The following is a 24835-nucleotide window of genomic DNA, read 5'->3' on the forward strand; positions in this document are numbered from 1 at the left end:
AGCAGTTCAAACTGTAAATGTTTAGCTGTTGTTTAATACATCAGTGAAGTCCTGAATTTTGCAGTTAATGTAACTCTGTCCAGTTAATTACTGCAAATGTCAGAGTTGAAATGAAGTAAGTTGAAACACTTTCAGCAGAGGTTTTGTCTCTGAGAGAAGATGGGGATTTCAGCGGAGGGTTCTGGGCCAGCTGTTCTGCAGCTGTGGCCCTTTGGGAGGGGGCTGGTTGTGCCACACCAAGGGACTGTCAGGGGAACCCCCTTGTATGAGGGGATGGGGAAACTTTCCTGCTCAGTTTGTGGTGAGACCTACGCTTCACACTGACTCCTGATGATTTATTTTTAATCTAACCGAATTAACAGTGCTGTGCTGTTCTACGACTAATTCTAGTGCTATTCCTGCTGCACAGCAGAAGTGAGCATTCCAGTCCTGGAGGAGATGCAAGTAAATTATCATGACATTGATTTATAGTCCCTATAAGATAAATGTAAACTACTTTATATGGCTGTTACCATGGCTGTTTGTAGAGTACCACAAATCACACACTCAATCCTTATTTTAACTGCTTTTAATTTTACATAGTGGCAACAGAGCATTAAATAGAAAACTTGAAACCAAAATTAACTTTTAAAAAGGTGTTTTAAAGGCATTTAAAAAAACACAAAGATTTAACGGCCTATCAGTAAGACTGAAGGCTGAGTGTTTTGGAAGGAAATGACATTGTGTACATATTAACACCATTTCAAGGTTCACACCAGGAAACATCCTCCTTGATCATACAATCTACATTCCAGTTATAAGCAGCAAGGCCTCAGCCATCTTCAGTGATCTCTTCAGAGACATTCAGCTGTCTTTAGTTAAGAAGTGCTGCTTTTTTTTCCTTTTCCTAGAAAACAGAAGCTCTAAGAGGCACTTGTACTTGCTCCAACAGCCAGATCAACCCAGAATGCTGGAACACCCAGACGCAGCTTCTTCTATGCTCCTCTACGGCCAGAGCAAACCTTGGCTTCATCTAAATGTGCAGTAGAGCTGTAGATCTCTGGCTCCTAAACAGCTTTTTTTCAAAATGAATTTTACTTGTATGTTGAGCCCTTCCTACCTCTGTGGCTGGGGAGGTCAGCCCAGCTGGTTGGTTGATAACCCACCTTTCTCTGTACAGGTCTGGCACCAGAAACAGCTGCCCCTGGCAAGCAGGTGATGTGCAGCAGCTTCTATGGTCTCTTCCCCGCAAATGGAACCAGGAGGGCTTGTGCAGTCCCCAGCTGCCACAAACCCATTTGGGGGGAAGAGGTGCCCATGAGCATCTCTTGGCACAACTGAGGTGAGAAAAAGACTTTTGGCAACTTGCACCCCACAGTACTTGACTTTTTTTTTTTTCTTTATTTACACCAATTAAAGTTAACACATACTCTGACATACATCAATTATTTTATGCTGCTGCTATCTGCTAGTTATTTCAAATCCATTGGACTACCTATTCACAGAGGCTCCCACAGCGTGATTTGCTTGTCATGTACTCTTTATGTTCTCCAAGATCACAAGTAGGTTTTGCTCTTACCCTTGCAAGCTCATTTAAATAAGAAAAAAACAACTACCACCCTGCACAAAAATGTGCTGCTACTTAAAATGTCTCATACCAGGTGACCTCTGCAGCAGATTTAAGTTCTCACTTCCTTTCAGTAGGAAGCAGAATGCATTCAGGTTTTCTTTGGGCTAAAAACCTGCTAAAATTAAGTTTAAAAGAAATACTTAAACCTGAAAAATTCAGTATCAAACTAAACATTGTAGTGCAAGTTATGGTTAGAGCTCAAATAACTGATACTAACTTAAGGATGTATCACTATTATTATTAACATGTACACATTTTTTTAAGGTGGTCAGTTATACACAAAGAATGTTGTATATATAACTTAGTGTTAATAACCTAAAACCACCACGTTTGAGTAGAAAGCCAAGTTTCAATACAAAATTAATACCTGAGTATAATGGTCAAATTTATTCCCCTTGATAAATCACATACAAACATGTTTAGTGCCTCAATTCTACATCTCGCATTAGTTTTTTTTCCTGTGTTGTAAGAGACCACTCAGTACTAGCGCTACTTGCAACATAAAAGATTTCAGACAAAACAGCTCAACAGTCTTTCACGTAGTCATCTTAATACATTAAGATTTCTCAATTAAAGTCTTCATTTTCCCAGTAGACTTCAGCATGTGTGGTCCAAACTAAGAAAGAAACCAGAAACACATTCAGATTGCATTCACCAGGAACCTAGCTGAACTATTATCCACCCAAGTTGTAAGTAAATCTAGAACTTGGGCAGAGATGGTTTCCTTTATCCAATTCCTTCTTTGCCTGTGGATTTCACCCACTTTGCAGACACAAATCAAAGGGAAACTTGTATCCGCAATGAGCTGAAGTCACCCCGAGGAGGCAGGTAACCGTTGTCCGGGGCCGCTCTGACCAGAGATGGCTCCTCTACCGCAGCACGAGAAGCAGACGCACATGCCTGTCTTTAGAAGCTGACAACCAATTGCTCTAGTGGCAGTTCAACAGAATTTGTTCTTACTCTCTCCTGCATTTTTGTGCAAGTCCTTTTAAAAGCTGTATCGTACAAGGGTATCGTACAAGGACTGATGTAGCAAAGAAGTTACATATTGGTGACAGATGCTTATTAGCTCATTACGGATCAACATTCTATCATTTAACAACTTAAACCCTTCAATTTTCTTAGCTCTTGAGGACTTGATGATCCTTAATTTAAAAGATAGACTGCAAATTTCAAAACTGGAAAGTCATGAAAAACCCGTGGGTGAATAAACTTTTACCAACTCGGGTCCTTTGCTTTAAAACCCCAGAGACGTTGGGGAAGAAGCAACTGATGCTTGGGCATTATTTATAACCTTTTAGTCATGAAGAACAGCCTGAACGTTACAGGAATATACCTTAAAGGCCTAAGCCAGAAGGCAAGTAAGTAACATGAATAACCTGAAGTATGTGGAAGTCCTGAGATTTGCGGCTTAGGAATCTTACTTTTTTCCTCAAAGTGCAGCCAGCTCTTTTAGGGTTTTATGCGTATTTTTCCAAAAGCACAAAGGAAAAAAGAACTCTTTACTCTTCTTCTCTGGTTCTATAGCACAAGCTTTCAAGGATTGCTTACTAACAAAGCTGACCTGGTTTTTGTGTATTGCTAGAAACTTTTATCTTGAACATTCACAGCTTTAAATCCACTTGGTTCAATTTCAAATCAATGTGAAATAAACCAGAAGCCATTAATTTGTACTATGTGGATTTTAAACATAACTTCATTTTAACATTCTCACACTATAAAGAAACTGCTTTTATTTACTCATCATTTCCAGTTAGTCCCTACACCAAGACCCAGCAGGCATTCTGAACAATTTGCTTTCTGCAGTCCTTGGAATGGCTGACGTGGTTCAGGATCTTGCTTCTAAGTGCCCCACGCGCTATGGGAATGGCTAAGGTTGGTAACAGCAGGTAAATTCAGTTCAGATTTGATTCTGGTATAAGCCCTTAGGAATTGAGTTTACAGAATATCACATGCTCCTGGCAACAGAAACTATTTTTATTAAAAAAAAATAAGAAAACTCTAAGAGGGCTTTCTAAACCTAGGGCCAAAAGAGTTCACAATCTTAAGAGTTGACAGTAAAAACACACGACTGCCACAAATCCTGGCATTTCAGCCGTACTTCTTAGGGTCTTGTGGACAGGGATGCTAACTCGTAGGTATTTGCACCATGTTGGCAGAAAGACACACGTTGGCTTTCACGAAAACTATGATTTATTCCAAACCTGTTCAGAATCACAATACTCACCAGCACTACCTCAGTCTTTGTCTTTGTTTCAGTCTTTGGAATCACTTTTTCCGTTTCACTTTGGCTATCGCTTCGGTATCGATATGCAAACTTCTTTTTGAGCGCTTCTGCTATTAATGCTGCAGGATCCGCAGGGTCAGCCACTTTACATTTTGTACCTTCTGAAGATCTAGAAAAGAAAATAAGAAGCATTAACATAGACCAAAACAAACCTCTAGAATTTGTGAATGCTTTTAATTCTGTTTGCCAGATGTTACATCAGCACCTGTCTCACCTTGAAGTAGTTCTGAGTCACAGAAACAAATAATTAGTGCAAATGTTAACACATTGATATTTATTTATATTTATTACCTTTTCACTGAGCGTAGTTTCACGCTGTTCATGTCTTTGAGGATTTCTAGCATGTTTGGTATTTCAGGCTTCTTTGGCCCATTTTCTGCCAGATTCTGTCCAGAGTTCATTTTTTTGTTTTTCCTTTCTTTAATGAGCTCGACAGCAGACACACTCGGTTGTAGACCTGGGGGAGGGAGCGGTGGCGGAGGAGGAGGCGGCGGCGGCGGTGGTGGTGGTGGAGGAGCAACAGGGACAGCAGCTGAAGCAACCGGACTTGACCCACCTACAAATAAAGGACGCATTATGCATCAGTTTACCTGTAAATCCCCTTTGTATCTCACAGATGCTCAGGTGAGAATATGACTTCAATAGCTTCAATTGCCTCCCCTCTGCCACCTTTAGATTATCATGTAACTTCTTCATTCCTAAAACACGTAAGTAGACTCCACTGAAAAGCCACCCAAAAATCCTTCTCAAAGACTGAGAACCGTTCTTTGTATTTCCAGTTCAAATTCTAGGTGCCTTCACATCTTTACTTCAATGGGATGGACGTCACAGTGCTTTTAGCTATGTTCTGATTTTAAAGTTATCAGCAATTCATCTTCTTCTGAGAGGCAGGTACTGAGCTGGAAGTCATATACAATCTGCCATGGGAGCAGTTTCTTCCTACTGATCGTGACAAATAAAGAAATTACTATACAAGATTTTAAAATATAAATTATAGAGCTCAAGTTAAGGGTTTTTTTTAGGCCAGCTAATCACCTACTTGAAGAGAGAGTATTCTCCAGATAATCTTGATTTCAAGTTCCCTGTGCTGTTTAGGTAAAAAGTGATGTTATAAATATAATAGCAGTAAGAACTTGACAAATAAATGAAGAAGCCTTTGTTCAAATGCACCTTTAAAAAAATCAGCAAAACTAGATGAAACCAGTTTTGAGGCTTGGAGTATATAGTGTGTAAAGATGTGTATAGATAATTCAGGAGTCCACTCTATGTACATTTATGTATACACACACAGTGTCATTACCAGATTCTACCAGAAGAGGGAGGTAAAGATGATAAAAACAAGTCTAAATTTAATTTTCTTAAGAAACAGAGGTAAAGGGAAAGCTAGGAAAAATAACTAGTTATTTCACAAAATCCCCACAAATTACAATTCAAGAATAAAACCATGTGATCATTAAAACTATTTAATAGTTTTACAGATGAACAGTTAAGGAAAAATAAAGTAATTGCTATCAGCTTAGAGAAAAAAACTGAAAAAGGGCAACTGAAACAGCAGAATGTGATTTTATACATAAATGTAGGCAAAACTGTATTTGCTAAGTGACCTCTGGAAAGAGTGAAAACCAAGACTGGCATCTCCAGGCGATAAGGGCCACCTCCCCCTAATCTGTGGCAATGCTACTTAGGACTGGAAGGCAGTCAGATGTGAGGGAAAGAGGAGGAAGAAACTCAGGAGAATGAAGAATTACACTGTTTACTACTAGAAACAGTGAACAACTTTTGGTTCCATCTAGACAATGTTTACTGGAATCCTGTCTGGGATCAGACACAATCTCCTTTTCTGTTATTTGTTCGTAAACTTGAGATGTACATTACATATTCCAAAAGTGTAATTAGCATCTTGTATGATTACTTCATGATATGAGAGCACTTATTTCATTACTGGATGGGAAGATGTAAGTGTTAGCAATTAAGTTACATCTCTTAGTTTAGCTTAATCCATCATGTTTATCATGAGCTTTGCTCTGAAAGCCATTTAAATCTTCTTTACACATCCACAGATTCAAAATTCTGGCAGACTTTCACACAGACATTAAGGCTTTTGGAATACTAGAAAATACAGAAAATCTGGCAGGTCTCTTGTCTTCAAGACCTGTTCTGTATCCCTTGGTTATTATGCTATGTCTGTGTACAAAACAATGCAGAGAAGTGTTCAGTGTTGCAGTATCTCACAAAAAAATAAATAAGCAGGTTATTAATTATAAAAGGCACAAATTCATTAACTAATTTATGCTAAGAGTACAGCAAATTTAATACCTATTGTCAGGTTCTGTTGTTCTTGCAAGATTACAATTTTGGCTATTTGTGCTCTTAAGGTGGCTAGTTCATTCTCTAGAGCGCTGATCTTCTGCAGAGCTTCTTCATTTGCAGTCACTGTGCTCCTGGACACTGGTTCTTCTTCCAGGTTTTGTAAGGACGTCTGTCTGCACGGGGACTTTCCAGAATGATGTAGTTCACCTGAAACAGACTGGGCTGGTTTTGACCAAACTTCTGACCTGCAACAAAATACCACAAGATTCCATTTTAAAAGGCTTTGTTATAGATAAAAACTAATGCGCTGTTACAAATCAACCAGGAGTACCAGTTGAAGGCCTCACTTTAAAATTGGCTTTACACAAATCACTTCTGCCAAGACATTTTATAGCTTAAACAGAACAAGAGCTTTACCTCCTTTCTGTTTGCATCATGAGCTGTATTTCTTCTCTTCCCCTAGCCAGCTTTTTCTGGAATTCTTGATTTCAGGAGAAAAAAGGAATACATTCCTTCTTACTCCAAGTGTATTTCTTTGCCTCATACTTCCATCAAAAAAATACAACAGGTAAGTTTGTGGGTTTTGTTTTGTTTTCCCCTCAAATGCCATTTTTCCCCCATGGGCTGCAAATAGTCACTTCGAAGAAGGAGGAAGAGTTTCTTAGTTCCACAGCACATTTTTGTACTTTCTGTACTTTTGAAGAGAGAGTGCTCCATTTTAGCAGTGTTGGGAGTATGGAATATGTGAAACAGCTCAGTGGTGCAGAGGCTGCTTATCAGTAAATGGGAAAGGGTCTTATACCTACTTGTTGTAACACAATAAATAAAACTATAGAGAAGAAAACTTCATACTGTTTTAAAGAGTCCCACCTCTTTCACACAAGAGCAAGAAAATAAAACTGTTGCTTTCCTTTATTACCCACCGAAGCTCAAGCAAAGTTAAACACTGAGGCATTACAGAGCTTCTGTGGTCCAATAAGCATTTAAAAATGGCTATATTCACTGAAGACACCAACATTTTTAAGCATTTTATCTCAAATAGAATTGATAAGGATTAATGACAATAGATTATCATAAACATTATAACTGAAAAAAAACCTCAATCCTCTTTAACTTCTATCCCAAAACTTGAGGATTCCATTATTTATTCAAACATAAAAGAATAGTGGCTAGTGACAGGACTTTTCAAAATGTGTAGAGTGACTCCAGACTAATACAGCCCCATCCTTCTGGATACACAGGTTAAGAAACTATTGGTGTGCATCATGTTGTATCTGCAGTTGTGCTAGACTTAAAGCAAGAGCCAAGACTTAAGTCTAGAACAAAGCTTCTGATCACCTCCATCCAGGATTAGACACACATGCGAGTCTTCCACAACACTGGCAGAAAACTTCAACACAACTTGTAGAAATTTGGAACAGAGAGCAACTAAAGCTGAGAACTGGATGCTCCCTATAGCAGCCACCTTCTTGCTCTCTCCAAATACATAGGGTGGAAGGAGCCAGTGGTCACTTTGCTCTTTAAAACCTGCCTTCTAGAAACGCTTCAATGGAACAGAGTAACTAAAAAACAAAGGGTAGTTTCAGCTCAGGGCAGTAACAGTTTTTTAAGCAAATGTCTTGATTGGAATCTAACACTGTGGAAAAACATTATGCCTGAATTGTCACTAGTGCTTTGACTAGGACTAGGTGAAAAATTATTTGTCATTTAGTTGCTTCCTCTATAAAAATGCATTCGCAGAAAAAATTAGATCTGCAAGACCATTTACTGAATTATACAGTGAATATATATTTAACAGTAACACCTATGTGATCCTGTCAAAACAGAGAATTCCAAATGCCTTGAAAACACCTAATGCGTGCTAGCTCCACTATATAACACTGTGTGAAGATGTAATAAACGGTGCATGCTGGAATACTCATATTTGTTAAGTAATTCACTCACCATGCTCCATTATAAGCTATTTGCCTTAAGGTCACTACGTATCTGCAGGATTGTTTTAGTCCCATCCCACACCCTTCTGTCCCCCTTCCCAAGCAGACATCTCAGCAAATATGCAAATAAGTCCTACATTTTTCATAACAGGTTCTTTGAAGCAACAGAAAGATATTCTCCTTGTTATCTCCATTATACGTAACAGCTTTACAGTTCAATCCTTAATCTAAACACTTCTGCGCAAGCAAAAGTAGTACTGGCCAGTTAATTTCCTTCATACCAAATACACCTTACAAATAGTGTTTCCCAAACAAGCTTGGTTTCTGTGATTCCCCTCTGAGTTTGGGAAATTAATGTGGCAGCACCAGAATGTTTGTTATGCAAAGCTTCACTGTGGCAAGTCATGTAGAGCATCTAGGTCGTTACTAACCTATTTCGTGCTTTGAAATTAAGACTGGTATCCTTCAGTAATCTCTGAAGCCAACAATCTGTGTGCCTTTCTCTGGAAGGTTAGTTTGTTTAGAAGAAAAACTTCCTCTGCTCTACAGAACTGTACCCTTGTTTCTGGCTAGTCAGAGCAGTAATTTGGGTGGGGTGAACAGAGACCTTCATCACTTCAGCCAACCTGTCTCACGCGGTTACAGCTCTGTGTAGTTCTCTTGGTCCAACACAGCAGCACCCATCCCATCATTCGGACACAGGTGCTCATGTGCTTCCCTGCCAGTTTTCATTATTAAGATAGAAGATTAAATATAAACCATAATTTTTTGTCTTTTTCAGATTGCAGAGGCTTAACCAGAAATGTGAATAACACCGTGCCAATTACTGGATTGTCAGAATGACCACTGCTGTTAATTAGGAAGCTGCAGAGTACACCGCCCCATGTTAATGAAAACCGCAGGAGAAGTGGAAAGGAATCAGTGTAAACAATTGTGCTGTATCACAGCAGACGTTTTTGTGGGGACAAGGTTGCCTGAAGCCTTCAAATGCAATTTTTTGCAATAAATAAGTACATAAAAAACAGTCTTCTTTGGATAAAACCAACCTCCTATATGTTCTCAAACCAGTCTTTCTTTCATAATCCTGTTAGTCTAAGCTCTCCTACTTCTCTCCCAAACCCTACCATTTTATTACTCTTTCCCTGTCTCTTCTCCCAGCATTTGAGTGCTGTTAATTGCAATGCACAGGACATTCTCATTAGAGAGATGCTGGGTTTCTTCCTCTCAGTTCAGAAGTTCAAAGAGAAAATTTGTGGAGCATACCTGAGCCTTGTAGAAACTTCACCTTCTTCTTGAGCCACCCATCCCACATCTGCAAAGGAGGCCACTGCATCTTCTCTAACTTGAGTAAGATGGTTTCCTTCTGTGGCATGAGAAGTAAGCTGAATTTTAAAGAGAAGATTGAAGGTGGTAGAGTCAGTATTCTCAGCGCATGTCACAGTTATTTTACCTAATGTTTTTAGTGAGGCTACATGCAACTATTAACACATACATGAACAAAACACATCTATAGACTTAGCACACTTATTTCTGTCCTGGGCTTGGTCCAGAACCTTTGCACTGCCTTCAAACAACTATTCAATCTAGTCTATTGAACGCTTTACAGAAACTATTTCTTTTTTTAAGGATCGTAGCTAACTACATATACTATCACATGACACTACTGAACACTAAAAATCCAATGCAAATTGTTACCTTAAAGACAAACAAACATCAACATTCTCATGTAGTTTGCTATATTAAGTCAAATAATGTTTTAAAGTTATATTCATGACCAGTAGTTAAAAAAGACATTAAGGGTACTAATACTTCTTAAGTCTTTTGGTCTGATTTAGTATTATTTTTAAAGTGAAATTCTGTTGGAAGTGTTTCCCTTCCCTTCCAACTTCCAGAATTTCTGTACAAGAATTAAGGTGTGCATATTACACACGTTAAAAGAAAAAAAAAAAAAACATTTCTACTAGCTCAGTAATCACAAAGACTTTGAGTGAGAGGTAGGGTGCAATCATAACAGAATACACTATGTGCTAACAATCTCATTTACAACACGCCAAACAAAGTGACCATTTCCCAGCATGGTTCTGCCATTAGCTTTATAGCTGTCTGAAGCCAAAGGTGAGCAAGGCTCCAGAGACTGGAACCATCCTCAGACTAACAGTTAAGTGACCTGAATTTGAAAAATTGTTTGGACCATCAATACATGCTCTATAGCCACAACTAGGCAACATGGTTTCAAATCAACTTTGAAATACTGGCTGCTTCCCCAGGTTAGACGAGGGCATGTGTTCTCAGTCACTGGAGCAGCCTGCGCTCAGTATCTCAGCAGATAAAACTACTGAAACATCCTCCTGTAATTTCTCTTAGTCAGTCTTGAGTTACTTATTTCCAATGCAACTATCCCACCTCTTCTGCTTGTCTTACATACAATCTATGGGCCAAGCTTCATGAGTTGTTGTAGCTGTTTAAGTGCAGCCTGCTGCGGGTAGTGGCCAAGAAGCCAGTAATACTAGCAAAAATGATGGCAGTAGGTAAGAGTCTATGAAGACAACTGATCCAGCCTGTCAGCACTTAGGACAATTTTCAAGGCAACTCACCTCTGTAAGAGGAAACTGTTATGTAGCGGCAACTATAAAATGTTTGCATTAACTTGGATTTGTAGCAGACCTATCACAGTGGGACTTTGCAGGCTGGATGAGATGAAACTACTGAAGAACATCCACAGGTATTTTACCTGTAGCCTTTGATACACAAGTCCCAGCAAGACAGAAGTTGTGGGTTTGGGGTTGTTTTTTTTCCCCAGGAGTTGTTACAAACAGCTTTGGAAATCAAGATTAGCCATCTTCACCTCACACTCTCACAACTTGTATGTGAGCCTTTATCACAGCTCCCAGGAGTGTGTATTGGCACCATCAGATCATTTGGAAACAACAGGGTTTTTTCCAGGTAGCATCAGCACAGATGGTAATATGTTTATCACATTAACAGTTGTGCCTAATACCATCACAGTCTGCCTCTCTTTAAAACAGTCTAGAGAATACTATATTGCATGTTAGGATTTTCATAGTTTGAGGCTTCTTCAGCTTTTTTCTTTTTTAAAATAAAAAGAAATTTTCATGACTGCAGCATCTGTATTAATGTTAATGGTAATTTTAAAAATCCTTATTACATTAGCCAATTCTTGCAGGTGATACAGATTTTCCTGATGGCAATGGCCTCACAAGGAACTATACCATGGAAAGATTGAAGGCACATTTAAATAGAGGCACTATGTGTACTTGCATCAAAAATAATTTTATAAATCAACACTAAGGAATGCATTTACCACTGCCAGGTTTCCTGCACTGTGAGATAAATAACTTCTAATCCAACATTTAGTAGCAAACCTTCTGTTACACTGTGATGCAAGTTTCTTCTTACTTTTTTATTCATATTTCTATGTAAACAGAATCTGCTTGTTACTCCATATACAGATGTTTCTTTTTTCCATCCCTAAAAACAAGAAGGCCTTCCACAGCAGTGGATTTCAAATTTCAAGTTAATGCGAGAGTTTTACTTTATTTTAAGGGTTAAAAGCCAATATTGATCTCTTAAAACCTTTGCCTGTTTGTAGAATTACGCTTAATCAACTGTGTGACTACCCTGTTCCTCCAGCCAATCTCAGCTGAAGAAAACCTGGACAACTGCTCTGCCAGCACCTGAACTGGAGAACAAGAGAGCTGAAAACAGACGCTTAATTCTACTAAATAGCAGGCACTGAATGAAACAGTGAAAGCAGCCTGGCTTTATTTCTCCTCTGGAAACTATGTAGCTGCACCCTCTGCTTCTTACTTCCCAGGCTTTTTTGTCTATTACAGTGTGCACATATACCTGTGGGCTTTACACCCATTACTCCACAAATTTCTGAAGAAAAGCCTCCACACCCATCAAATGCAACTCCAAAATAGAGAGCCCTGCCACTGTTTCCGCCCGGTTTCGAACCGGGGACCTTTCGCGTGTTAGGCGAACGTGATAACCACTACACTACGGAAACGCTGCTGCTACACATACAGAAGCAGGATCGCCACTTTTTTTTTTTTCCCTCCAGGAAGTGGAAGGTAGAACAAATACTTTTATACTTTCAAGGACAGAATAAAATCTCTAATTTTAAATTACTAATACAGATAGATATTAAACATTTGGAAATACTACTTCAAGTAAGACAAACTTGCTCTGATTTTTCAAATTAGCCCAGTAAACTCTGATATTTGCTACACGCACACCAATTCTTTTGAAGACTTCTAGTGAGTTATCAGATTTCCATCAGACAGACACATAGGACAGGAACAGAGATGCTGTGGCTGAATGATACTCTCTTGAGAGACAGTGCTGTAGCTTTAGTTTAATCTACCTAGGCTACATTGGTAAGTTTAACTTTATTTTCTCCAAAAGACAAACCTAAACAAGATAAACCTAAAAAATATACGAAAGAACTATATGAAACATTTTCACCTGTTCATGCCATATAGAGTATATAAGGTAAACTCTGCCACTCCTGAGTACATAAGCAGCATCTAGCAATTAATTTAAATGTTGACTACGGCAAGATCCGTAGAGATGGATACTACAACACTCAGTAGACCTCAAGAATCAAAATGTTAGGCTACTAATTTTCAAACTAACTGAACAAAAGCATGCTAGAAGCAAGAATGAACATAACAGAGATATTATTTCAAAGGAAAATTAAGACCTATGGAATGTTTTGTTGCTCTCAGATAAAGTTAGAAACACTGATGACATACATGCACCCTCAGATGAGGCAAGTAAGGTTTGCTTTGCTTTTTAAATAAAGTGACTTACAGCAAGGTTCAGTGCATGGTCCTTTCATAATATAGCTAAAGCTGGCAAGAAAGAAAGAGGAAGAGACAGCTATAGGAAAGTGTCAGTTGCAACAGCATAAAAACGATCAAGACCAGTATTGAACTTCGCTACCGAATCTTAACACTGAGATAAAGACAAAAAACCAGATGTTAGCATCACACTTTTACATCTTCAGCAGTTTATATATTAAAATAGTTTAAAGTCTGCATAAACCATATAAATGTTAATGTGTTTCAAGGCTCAAAGTTTGAAATTCATATTTCTATTTCAATCAACTCTGACAAGTGGTACTTCTACTTTTAGGATCCTTTCCTTTCATCTACTAGAAGATGAATGTTTATACTTAGTGTGCAAAAAATCTAAGCAAAGCTGACTGAATGTCTCTTTAAGAGGAAAAAAAGGCAAATATTTTATTTCTTCTAACACAGAATTCTGACAAAAACACACATTTTTATTTCAGCACTAAAAATATTCAGAAACAGATTCCCTAGATGTACCTTACAGCTCTTTTCAAGTATATAAACCAGTAATGTCTTTTTTCTGTATCACATTAAAAGAAGGCAGCATGTGGCTGTCTGCAAATGAGCATCATCTTCCCTTGTATGGCCTTTACTGTACAGAAAATCAGCCACATTCTAGGACTTCACTTCCTTTCAAATCTGAGGCACACAGATCCTTATTGCTGGCATAAATACTATTAATTATATATCCAAAAGTTCAAATCCACCACGTGCTTTTGTTGTCCTTCTCACCTGCACAAATCCCTACCCCCACAACATATGTATTTATTTTTTAAGTTTTCCAAAGCCACTAATAGAGGGAGATGACTGACCCCCTAGTTTCTCAATGCAATTATTTGAGAGGGGCAAAATATTAGCATGGCTTTTACTATTACACCAAAAAGGATTCTATGGTAATCTGAACTCTGATTTTGCTGCAATAATTTCAATATTGATCATAGGTTTTATACAGAATAAAGAAATCTATTTAAACTGTGAAAATTTTAGCTGTGTGGAAATTACCTTGTCTTACTGTAAATGATGATTCCCACCTTTCATCTTTATGTTCCCCTCCCTTGCTTGGCCCAAGAAATATTCCTCTCAGCTTGAGTTTCAAACACTTAATTTCTCCAGTTCTATATCCACCCTCTATCCCCAACAGAAATGCAGTTGAAGAGAATATGTGTAACAGCTTCCATTTTCCCATCTGTTCCTGAAGGACTTGTTATAAAAAGCAAGGGTTTTCTCCTCCTTAAGATTTTGCCCTCGCTCTTTACCCTCTCACTATATGCAGTTGAAGTTAAAAGCAAACAAGTCAGAAAGCTGCACAGATTTGATGTTACCCTTTCACCTATACAGTGCTAGCTGCACAGATTTGATGTTACCCTTTCACCTATACAGTGCTAGCCTTGTATTTAAAACAAAAGCAAACAGGGTACTCTTGTTATCTTGTTACTAATTTTTTACTTTCTGTTTATTTTCCCGAATATTTCTCAGTAACTCTGCTCATCTTTACATGTCTCTTTAGCCTAGCTTGTAAGTACTGTTTATAGAACAGTTTCAAACATTTTTGTCTTTTATGAATATATATTTTTGTCCAATAATAACTTTTTAATACTGTATTGCCTCATTTTAGAGTTGCAATTTTCCCCAGGAAAAAATAAAAATCATTTCGAGTTTCATTATGCTGTGTGTTACTGCAACACAGATTCAGGTTTTACCCAGTACAGAAACTGAAGAATTCCTATTTGGAAAAAATCTGAACTGGATGTGGGAAGAATTGAAGTAAACTAATTCTACTATGTGCCCAGTTTATCATATCCTACTTTTCCAAATCCTCTAGTCATTTATTTAAACAAACTGCTTATTTGCTTAAAATCTTTTAATGTAAGAGCAAATCCTTTCCTTATCAGTATAATGAAGGGAGTATTTTAAACTGTTGAGAACACATACCTGAAAATGAACTCTTGGACACTGTATAAGAGAGAGGTTAGTGCCAATTTTTCTTACAATACTTCGAGATGAACCATAAGGCTTGCTTGACCAAAGCACCTAGATGGGAAGGAAAAAGAAGCCAACTGTTAGATAATTGATTTTTCTATCATATTGGAATAGATTTCCTTTATCTTTCCATACTACACTTGTACTAAGTGTATTGAAAGTTATTTCTTTAATACTAAAATTGAATATAACGTATATATATATACACACTGAAATTTTTATCAGTGAACACGCTATACCCAAATTGGTACAAAATCTGGTTTTGTCATTACAATATAGCCAGGGCTGTTTAAGACAGGCTTTGCATTAAGTTCAAATTCAAAGCAATAAACTGGGTAACACATAAAGATTCAAGAGTAAGAAGCATCTTCAAAAGCATAATTTGTCCATTTTCAAGACAATAAAGGACCTGCATGGGGTCAGATACCTCTTTTTAAGGGGTTTCAAGAAAAGCTACTCAATCATGAAAAATGCAAAGTTATGTAATACCACGTTTCTCAGAATATCTTTTTTAAAAACTAATTTCATTTTTTTCTCTTCTAATACAGGAATAGCGTCTGCCAGTCTTAATAAAAGTAACTATCAGCTAGCATAAGCATGAAAATGAAACTGTGACATTTAACAGCACAGGAAAAATAAATTGATGAGAATGAAATTTTGTCCAAAATAACATACATTCACCTAGAGAAAATTGCATTCAGCACCTCACCACACCTGACTTCATTGGAACTGTTTCTACTACCATTCAGATTTCTCCTATGATGTTTCAACAGGGAATTAATTTGCTTTCTTTTGTTGTACTTAATGATGGGAATGTTTGCTCTACAATTTTCCATAGTTGTATGAAACAAGACTTTAATCCCAGGAGAATACTACAAAATGAGCCAGAACAGAAAAAAACAAACAAAAACCAAACACAAACAAAAAACAGAGAAAAGTAGGAAAGACTTCAGCACAGGGAAATGCAACAAAAACAACGCAGCAATTAGAACACTGTATGATAATTTAAAATACTTGGCCACTGTTATGGCTGTAGAAATGAATTTACTACTCAGCTCTGTTTTTTCATTCTATGACATAGATATTGTCTTGCTTGATTAGCTGCTAAGTTTGAACACATATTTGTTCAGTGCAGAGTACTCTACTGATCCTGCGTTCTGGATGCCTCAAAGAAAGACCTCACATTTGTGACTATCACATTACTATTTTTCTGTGTGTCTGAGTAAATAGCAGGTAGATGAAGACCCTTCAAGAAAAAGTCACTGACAGCACCACAGTAATACAGCCTCACTATTTACAAGATTCTGACATTAGAAGCAGAAGTGCTGGTGATAGCCTCAATGTTGCATTGAAAAAATTATTACTTGTCAAGGGAAGGCTTAATCAATTACAGAAGTACTTCCACAACAGCAAAAGAGGCTAGACTACATGCTGCATTACCAACATAAGCACAGTGCATTTTAGACAAGTGGCAAAACTTGTTAGTGATTACTCAGACCACAGACAAGTTGTTGACTAGCACCCAGATTCTCAAAAATATTTGCTGCCCAAATGCCCTTGGGGTTGTTCAACAACAGTGGTTTGGTGCACCAAAACTTTTAATGACTTAGCTTTGGTAACTCAATATATGCTTGGACAGTATTTTCAGAAATCTGCATGCAAACTGTGCCATGAGGTATGTAAATAAACTCAGCACACTACTCAGCTGAGCTCCTAAGTCTCAGGATTGCTCTACCCAAGTTCACACAACTTCTTGTTGACTCGAAGCACTGGCAGAGCAAGTCTACAAAATATGACTTAGTCACACCCTCTTATTGCATCAGTATTTTGCTGTTGTCCAGAGCAGCTGACATTTGGAAATGTACTTGCGTTATCACAAGCTTTATAGAAGAAGAGGATGGGGGGAAACAGATTAAAAACTTGTCTCCCCCCACATTTAGGCTGACAATGTTGCTGACAATGATCACAGTAACACCCATGGTAGTCCAGCACATTCTCATACTTTGAATTTTCAAAGTTAAACTGCATGAAATCTCAGATCCAAGTTCAAATAAAATCCTAAAATGCAGATTCTTGTTGGTAATTTTAATTTACAATGCATAAACATTTTGGTCTCCATAAATTCCCCAAGACTGATGAAAGGTTTTACCACAAAATCCAGAGTAAGAACCACCCTTCTAAGTGCTGCACATCACTGTTAAGAATTTCCCCATTGTTAAAACAAAATATTTTTACATCTTACAGGGACTGAGGTTAATACTTGTACTCAAAATACCCTCCTAAAAGTCCCAGTGACAAAGCAGTTGATGTTTAATAGTCTCTCTCTCTCTCTGCTAAGCACCCAAAGAAAACTCTACATACACTTTCCTCCAAGAGGAGAGCTATGCATGCACATTCATCCATTTCTCCAATAAAGAAGACAGCTGCGTTGCTCTCTGGTACTGCAACACTTTCAGGAGAGGTAAAGTATAGTACAATTATCACCATCTCAGTTTCCTGGGGCTTTTCACATTTCCAAGATAAGAGCAAAGAAATAAGACTATTCCTGCAACTTCAAGAGACACATAGAAGTCCAGCATGAAAAGCAGTGTTTACAATGTAAACAGTTTGTTATTAGAGCTAGAAAGAACTGAATGGTATTTTTAACACATGTACTAGTCAATAGTTCAGTGTCCAACTAGTAAACTTCACACTTTTTCAGCAATGCAAAATCATACAAGTATTGAGTATACTCAAAGTGTTCTGCTGGAATAAGATGAAGAAAGATAAGCAAAAGAAAAAGATAAGCACAAACTAAAATACACAAAGGGTTTTCTATACTTGATTTTCTGAAAACATGAAAGAAGTTTGAAACACTTACTGATTCCATGTTTAATCCAACTTGTTCAAAAGCCATCCTAATTAAGCGCTTAAGCCAGCAAATCATTTGGAATGGAAAAAGCCTTTCCAAACTTGGATTTAAGCCTTCCAAACCTACAGGGCTGCGGAGGTTCCATAGTACTTCTGAAATGAGAAAGATAAGAACTTTACATGCATGTTGTGGAACACATACAGAAGTAAACTGTTACATGTATGTCTATAAAAAAAACAAGCTTTAGTAACAGTGACTGAAAACAAGGCATGCTAGGTTACAATTCCTCATACTGCAGAGCATGGGCATTCATAAGACATTCACTTCATACTGATGACAAAGATTTTTAGGAGTGTCATTTTTAAGAAATCAAAGCTCTTGCAAAGTTAATGATTCAAAAGCCGGGGATACGATTGCTCACTTGGGCTTAGGCAGATGATGGTGTTCAACAACTCCAAAGGAGCACCAAACACTATAGAACGTCTGCCGCTGGGGACTAGCACTAAGATTAAAGGGCCATACTCCTATCTAAAACTCATTTCTCTGCAGGAACAAACTACAGAAAGCTGATCACCTCTCTTCATTCACATTCTCTGACAGCTTTGTTGTTTCCTCTTTTTTCCCACAACTGAGGACAGAAATGAAACATGGAAAAATCACTCATGAAAAAAAATAACTTACAGGAAACAGTGTAGACATGGGACCTGAAAACATTCAAGCAATTTATAAAGTTGGACAGATTTCAAATTGCATCTATTTATATGCACTACTGTTCACTTAAATCACAATGTTTTTATTGCTCCCCAAGTGAAAGTATCAGTTTTTTCTTTAACCGCCTTCTACACCAGTCATAACTAAAAAGCGTATACTACACAATACAAAAAGGAAGCCATAGATATAAGTTTGCATTTGTTTTGTGTATCAGGCTAGAAACAACACTCTGCTGAATCACCCTGAACAACACATTTGTAGCATGAAACAGTGTTGCTGAAGTCACTAAGTATATATACAACGATGACTAAAGCAACGGAGCAGCAAGAAACTGGTACTCGGGAAGTCTGAAAGTCAGGAGGCGGAAAAGCTGTTTCAAAGAGCCCACAAGCACTACAGTTAAACCATCACTGTTTCCATTACAAATGCTTTTTTCAACAGTTTACAGATCCTTAGTAATAACTGGTTTCTTGTGGAATCTTGGCAGGAACAGTGCAACTTGATAGTTACATTTTTTTAGACAGGTTTAAAAAAAGTTGATATTAGATGCTCATCACCACAGAAAGGCAATCCACTTCCTAACAAGATTTTATTTTGTTTCTGAATAAAGTAGGAAGAAACTACTAATCTATCAGGTAAAGGAGGACTAAGCAAAACGTAAGAGATAAATATCTTAAAAAAAAAAAAAAAAAAAGGATAAACTAACCACTAGCAGATTAGAATGGCAACTACAATTGTTCTAAGAAAAACAATAGGGAAGAATAGGGCTACCTCCCAAACAGCCATGCATATAAGCTACAGTCATACATAATAAATAAATAAGTCATGGGCTTGTTTATGAAAAGCTGGAAAAGTCTATTAGGGAAGCATTACCATATACTCGATTACTTGATCTATTCTTCCTTTAGGCATCTGTTACTTTTCCCTTAAACAAGTCACAAGACTATTTGGATTTTTGATCATACCTGCTGTGTTTTAAAAACAGGAAGAATCCCAGTCTTTCTACATGCCCCATATCAGATTGGACATCATATCTGGCACTGTAGACAGGCAGTGACATAAAAGAGACAGGAATGCTCCTTTAAAAGAGGAAATCTATTCCAACAATGTGTTACATATGATGCACTCTGCCTCATTCCAGAGTTCAGGCTTGTTGAACATGTAGTGTAGAAATCAAAGAGAAGAAAAATGGAAGCTGTGTCCAGAGATTCAAACAAAAGAGGAAAAAAAAAGGTACAGACTGTATTGCTGGGCAATTGCAAGGGCAGAGCTGGATGGGAAAGGCAAGTGATAGGACTACAAAGGGATGACTATATCCTGATATGTTGCTCTTTAACAGATGGCCAGGTCATTAAAAATCCCAAGATGTAGTCAGAGTTATGTTTTGTTTCAGGAAATGAAGAAAAGGTATTACTTTGTTTCTGATCAACTGGGAGGACTGAGTCTTTAATAACAGACAATTTGGACAGAAGTAAAAGGAGAGTGTTAGTGAAAAGAGAGTGTTAGAACTTCCTCTGAGGAATTATCAGGGCAGGTCTAGAAAGTTTTCACAAACTCAAGAAAGTGAGAGGCAAAGAGCTAAAGGTATGACACAAAACCTGGCAAGATAACCTATTTAAGGGACAAAAGCAGATGCAGAAAAAAGTAGCATAATATTATGACGACAAAGTAGTATAAATATGAAGCAGTAAGTTAAAAAATGCTAAGGTGCAAAATGGGTTCCAGCTAATACAGGCATAAAAAAGTCCTACGTGTATTCAGAGTAAGCATGAGATGAGAGATACAGCCATGATCTAACAGCAGAGGAAAGAAAAAAATGAGTGACAAAGATAGTCAGTATATTATGTGGTTTTATTTGAAGACAATAGAAAAGAGACAGATGTTAGAATGGGCTACAGAAAACTCCAAAAAATTTAAGCATCCAGGACAACAGTGTCTAACAAAATTCACCTTGAATGGTTCAGAAATTAGACAAAGCAATTTCTGAAATATTAGTGATTACTTTTAGAAACTTGTGCAGTTAAATCCAGAAGACCAAGGAATAAAATGAGGAGCATGATGACACAAAGCACTGGGAACAGCCTAAAATACTTACCCTGCCCTAAAATATTTAGGTGACCTTTTATAATTCAAGGTTCTAAGACCTTGATGACTGAACACAAAAGACCATTCATTCTACAAAATAACTACTTAAGTAAGATGATTATTTATAGTTCACATTATAAATCCTTGTTTCTTCTGTAGCCTAAATACTTAAAGTACCTAAGACTGGGGTCATCAACTCCTTGCTCTTGTCAATGACCAGTTATCTGCTTTTGTGGAAGACAGTGACAGAATTCCATCTGTAGGAGTGCAGCTGGATTAATTTCCTTAGCTCCTGGCACTAAGGAAAACCACCATATTTTAACAACCACTAGCTAACTTGTTATCTAAAAGGAGATATGTTTCTAAATATATCAGCTTGATATTTTTATGAGATATATTTGTTTTCCAGAGTTATCCCCAGACAAATGTGATACTTCTTTCTTCCAGACTAGATTGCTCTATACCTTTCTTCATAAATCTCAGTTATTTCACAATTACTTTATGTGCCAAGAACAGAAAAGGTTCATTCCAAATGAAACTGCTGGAGAGTAAGAATGAAAATATCAGCAAATTTTTCTCTCATACTCTCTATACAAACCAATTTCAGAAGCAGGAGTTAAATGTTTATTGTTTTTAGTAACTTGGAATAATACCTCTTCTGAAATACTGATGCTTGCTTCATTTATCCTCCATCTTCTTTATGCTAGCTACACTAAAAATAATAGTAGTTTAGCTCCGCTAAAGCTTTCACAACTCCATTACTACAATAGAAGACCCTGAATGATAGTAATATCCTATAAAACATGGTCCTTCTGCTGTGCTTAAGCAAAACTACTTCAACAATAAGCAGTCATAGGCAAGATTCTCAAAAGAGGTCTGAAGACTAATAAAGCAAAGAATTGCATTTCACTGTGGGGGTTGGAATTTCATGGGTTCTTAATTTATAAAATTCTACTTACACAGAAATTAGCAATGCTGAAGAACCTTCCTTCTGATATGGAAATACACAGGAATTCCCAGGTTCAGAAATGAGGAGATCTACATTTCTGAGTCTGGGGATTCTCACTTTAGTCTCCTTGAACTCTCTTTTGCCCCCAGTTTTCCCAACCATCTTTGCAGGTTTCATTCAATACTGTCATATCAAATATCAGTCTACAAAAATGAGAGATAATACCACTCATACATTACAAAACGTTCATGAAATAAATATAAAGGCTCTGGAGGCTGTACACATAAAGCATACCTCTCAGTTAACATGAAATGGAGCCCTTTGCCAGGCTCTCTAGTGAGTCATACATGTGAAAGGTGAAAAGAAAGAAAAATCAGATACAATTGCTTTCAAATTGAATTTTTTCTATGTGTATTTTCCGATGTTGCTTTTGTCCAACTCCCTTTCAAATTACAAGTTCTCACCCTTAAAAAGAAATATGACATTTGTAGTTTTCTTACTAAACAAAGTTTCATTCCTGTAAGACCCACACAAAAATAAAAGAGAATGACTTAATGGGCTTGATGCAGCAGATCAGCCTTAACGAAGAATAAACAAATGCATGAGATCTGAAAAATTTAATATCTAGTCTTTAAACTGGAAGGGTATGTATAACATAAAAAGAACAAAATTTACAAAGCATGGTTTCAAAGGAATACCAACCACACCAAAAATCACACATAAAAAGAGCAGGTTCCTCCTTATTTTAGCAGGAAAGTAGGGCATGCATATCTTCAGTCTTTAAGACTGACACATGACCCAAGCTTATCTCATGAAATTCTATCCATAAGGAAACATATTAAAGAAGTAATAAAGCTTATCTAAGCTAGCATCAGCACGAAATCTAAAGCAAGAACTGAAAATAATACATACTTGCAAGAGAAACTGCTAAAACTTTCTTAAAAATATAGCCCAGTCATATATATCTCTAAGTGCAAAACCATATTCATCACATCTTACTCATGTTACCACATCTTGCCAACTAAGGATGAAGAACAACCAAATCCCTGCTTCAACACTATTTTAATCAAAAGCCTTTGCTCAGCAGAGTTTATATCTACACTGTGCAATATGACACCATGTAAATGAAATCCTTCAACATCTCTAAACCATACAGTATTATACTACACAGACATAACCATACACCTACACTTCCCTGCCAGGCATACAAACCTCCCTAGTCATTGTTGTGAATACCAGTCCTTATGTTCCATCTTTGAGAAACAAGAACATGCAAATGTTATTAACAAAAGGGTGTATTTGACTGAAAAAGCATTTTAAATGTTCTGTTTTTTCCCCAACATCTCTCTTTGTAACAATGCTGAGTTAATACACACAACGACTGGATTTCAGCTAGTGACCTCTGCGAAGAAAATTATTTTGATTCAGTGACAGTCCACTGAAACTTTTAGAGCAGATGTGCAGAAAGCTCAGTTCCCTTCTTTTTTCCTTATCACCCACATAAAAAGCAGTGGGTATCAGAAGATAGAATTATTTATTTTCCATTTAGTCTCTTCAAGTCTTGTCTTCACAAGAGCTAGAGGACTATGTCTAAGAACAGCATGTAAACATTGTCTTGCTGACGCCATCAGAGATCAATGCACTACGTCTGATGCCAGCATTCAAACTCTACTCACTCAGTATTTGGAATTTCAACAGCTTGTTAAACAAAACAAAACCAAGCATCTAGCAAGTTATTTATTTATGACAATTGCAGAAGAACCTGAAGCACAGCAGCAGTATCACCAAAGGTATAAAAAGTAAGCACCATAACTTTACAGAAGAGAAAAATAAGCACCAGACCCCTTAAGACTCCTTAAGACCTCCTTTTCCCTGTATACACTGTCAATGTATTTAAAAACCTTCTTAACAAACTTCCCTGAAACTCCTCCAGATTATCTTTCAATTACGTGATTTCCCACTACCTGTCCCTCCCATCACAGCAACCTAAGAGTGTTCAGTTTGCTCAGCTTGCCTGCAGAAACGGCTGCTTCGACCCCAGCGCCCCGAGCCGTTTCCACGCTGCTCTGCTCCTCCGGAGAGGCGGCCCAAAGACTGCATCTTTGCAAGGCCATTACCTGCCCGGCACCTGCTCTGTCCCGGATAGGCGCTCGGCGTTGCCCTCAGCGGCCTGTATCCGCTTCCAGTCCCACAGCACCCCTGCCTCCCCTCAGCACCGAGCTCCCTAGGACATACCTCACAGTAGGACAACCCCCCACCACCAGCAGCCTCCCACACACACAGCGCTCCCGGTGCTGCTAACTCTCCATCTGGTCCGGAGGAGCGGAGCGCTGCCCGGGCTGGCCCGCGGGGCAGGCGGGGAGAGGCGTGCTACGCACAGCAGCCTGCAGGCCCAGGTCGCGATCCCCCTCACGCGCCTCCCCTCACTCGGAACCGGGCGCGACGAGAGGGGCTACCTAGGAAGCAAGGGAGGCCCACGGGCCGCCTCGGGGAAGAGGCCGCCACCCGCCCCGCCGCCCGCGCCTCACCCGCCGTCCGCCGCGGCCGCGCTCTCTCACCCGCTTCTTCCACCTCGGCTCGCGACCCACTCCACCAGCCAATCCGCGGCCGCTCCAGCACCACCTCGACCAATAAGCCACCGCGCCCCCGGGAGGCGGGACCTCGAGCGCCCTTCCACAGGGCTGTGGCGCGGCGACCTACCCGGCAGCCACCGGGCCCGGAGGACACGGGTGAAACCGCCCCCAGCCGCGACCGCCGGCTCACGTGATCGGCCCTCTCTAACAAGGCGGGGCCAGGGGAAGCCGGCAGCAGTTGGGCGGTGGCCGAGCCGGGAGGGTCGGCGCGTGTCCCGCGGGCGCTGGAGCAGCGGCACTGGCCACTCATTACCGGTTCGGCCGTGGCTGTGCCTGCCCGGAGCAGCCTCCTCTGGGGCGCGGCAGTTGCCAGCGCTGGAAGAGCTCCGGGCCTGGCCGGGGGAGGAGAGAGTTTCCCGGGACTGCTGCGGAGCTCCCGCAGTGACTTAACGGGGCTGTGTGGTGCGGCTGCGGCACCGCCGCTGGCTTTGTGAGCGACGTTGGCTGTACCCCGTTAAAGCGTGCGGGGAGCGGCAGCGAGTCGCCGCGAATCCGAGGCAGGAGGGGTTGGTGTGGGACCGGCGGGGCCGGGCTGCAGGGGTACCAGTCTTCTCGAGAGAAGTTTCCCTCCGCTGGGTCCGTGTTCAAGGCTGGTTTAGGAGGGATTTC

General features: G+C 39.0%; 1 protein-coding gene and 1 non-coding gene across 5 annotated transcripts; both read right to left on the reverse strand.

Moving 5' to 3' along the window:
* Positions 1 to 553: 553 nt before the first annotated feature.
* MTFR1 (mitochondrial fission regulator 1) lies at positions 554 to 24260 on the reverse strand. 4 transcript variants are annotated; one of them, XM_065829832.2, is made up of 8 exons: positions 24152 to 24260; positions 17858 to 18000; positions 14950 to 15048; positions 9404 to 9522; positions 6213 to 6451; positions 4188 to 4452; positions 3837 to 4005; positions 554 to 2225 (listed from the first exon to the last, which is right to left on the reverse strand). In XM_065829832.2, the coding sequence occupies exons 2-8, from the start codon at positions 17921 to 17923 to the stop codon at positions 2166 to 2168; spliced, it is 1017 nt and encodes a 338-aa protein (XP_065685904.1). In that variant the 5' UTR covers positions 17924 to 18000; positions 24152 to 24260; the 3' UTR covers positions 554 to 2165. The 4 variants fall into 4 exon arrangements, with proteins under 4 accessions (XP_065685904.1, XP_065685903.1, XP_065685905.1 ...); XM_065829831.2 differs by having other exon boundaries at positions 24122 to 24215; XM_065829833.2 differs by lacking the exon at positions 24152 to 24260 and adding an exon at positions 23829 to 24039.
* On the reverse strand, positions 12098 to 12170 carry TRNAV-AAC (transfer RNA valine (anticodon AAC)). The gene has a single exon. It is a non-coding gene; the product is annotated as a tRNA-Val (tRNA).
* Positions 24261 to 24835: the final 575 nt, after the last annotated feature.

This window comes from Patagioenas fasciata, chromosome 2 (genome assembly GCF_037038585.1).
Source record: "Patagioenas fasciata isolate bPatFas1 chromosome 2, bPatFas1.hap1, whole genome shotgun sequence".
Lineage (NCBI taxonomy): Eukaryota > Metazoa > Chordata > Aves > Columbiformes > Columbidae > Patagioenas > Patagioenas fasciata.

Excerpts from the sequence above, each read along its gene's own strand:
- MTFR1 (XM_065829832.2), bottom strand. The coding sequence starts at position 17,923 with ATGATTTGCTGGCTTAAGCGCTTAATTAGGATGGCTTTTGAACAAGTT. Across the intron at positions 9,523-14,949 it reads GTCCAAGAGTTCATTTTCAG|CTTACTTCTCATGCCACAGA; the intron begins GTATGTGTTCTC and ends TTTAAAATTCAG. Across the intron at positions 6,452-9,403 it reads GAAGTTTCTACAAGGCTCAG|GTCAGAAGTTTGGTCAAAAC; the intron begins GTATGCTCCACA and ends ATTTTGTTGCAG.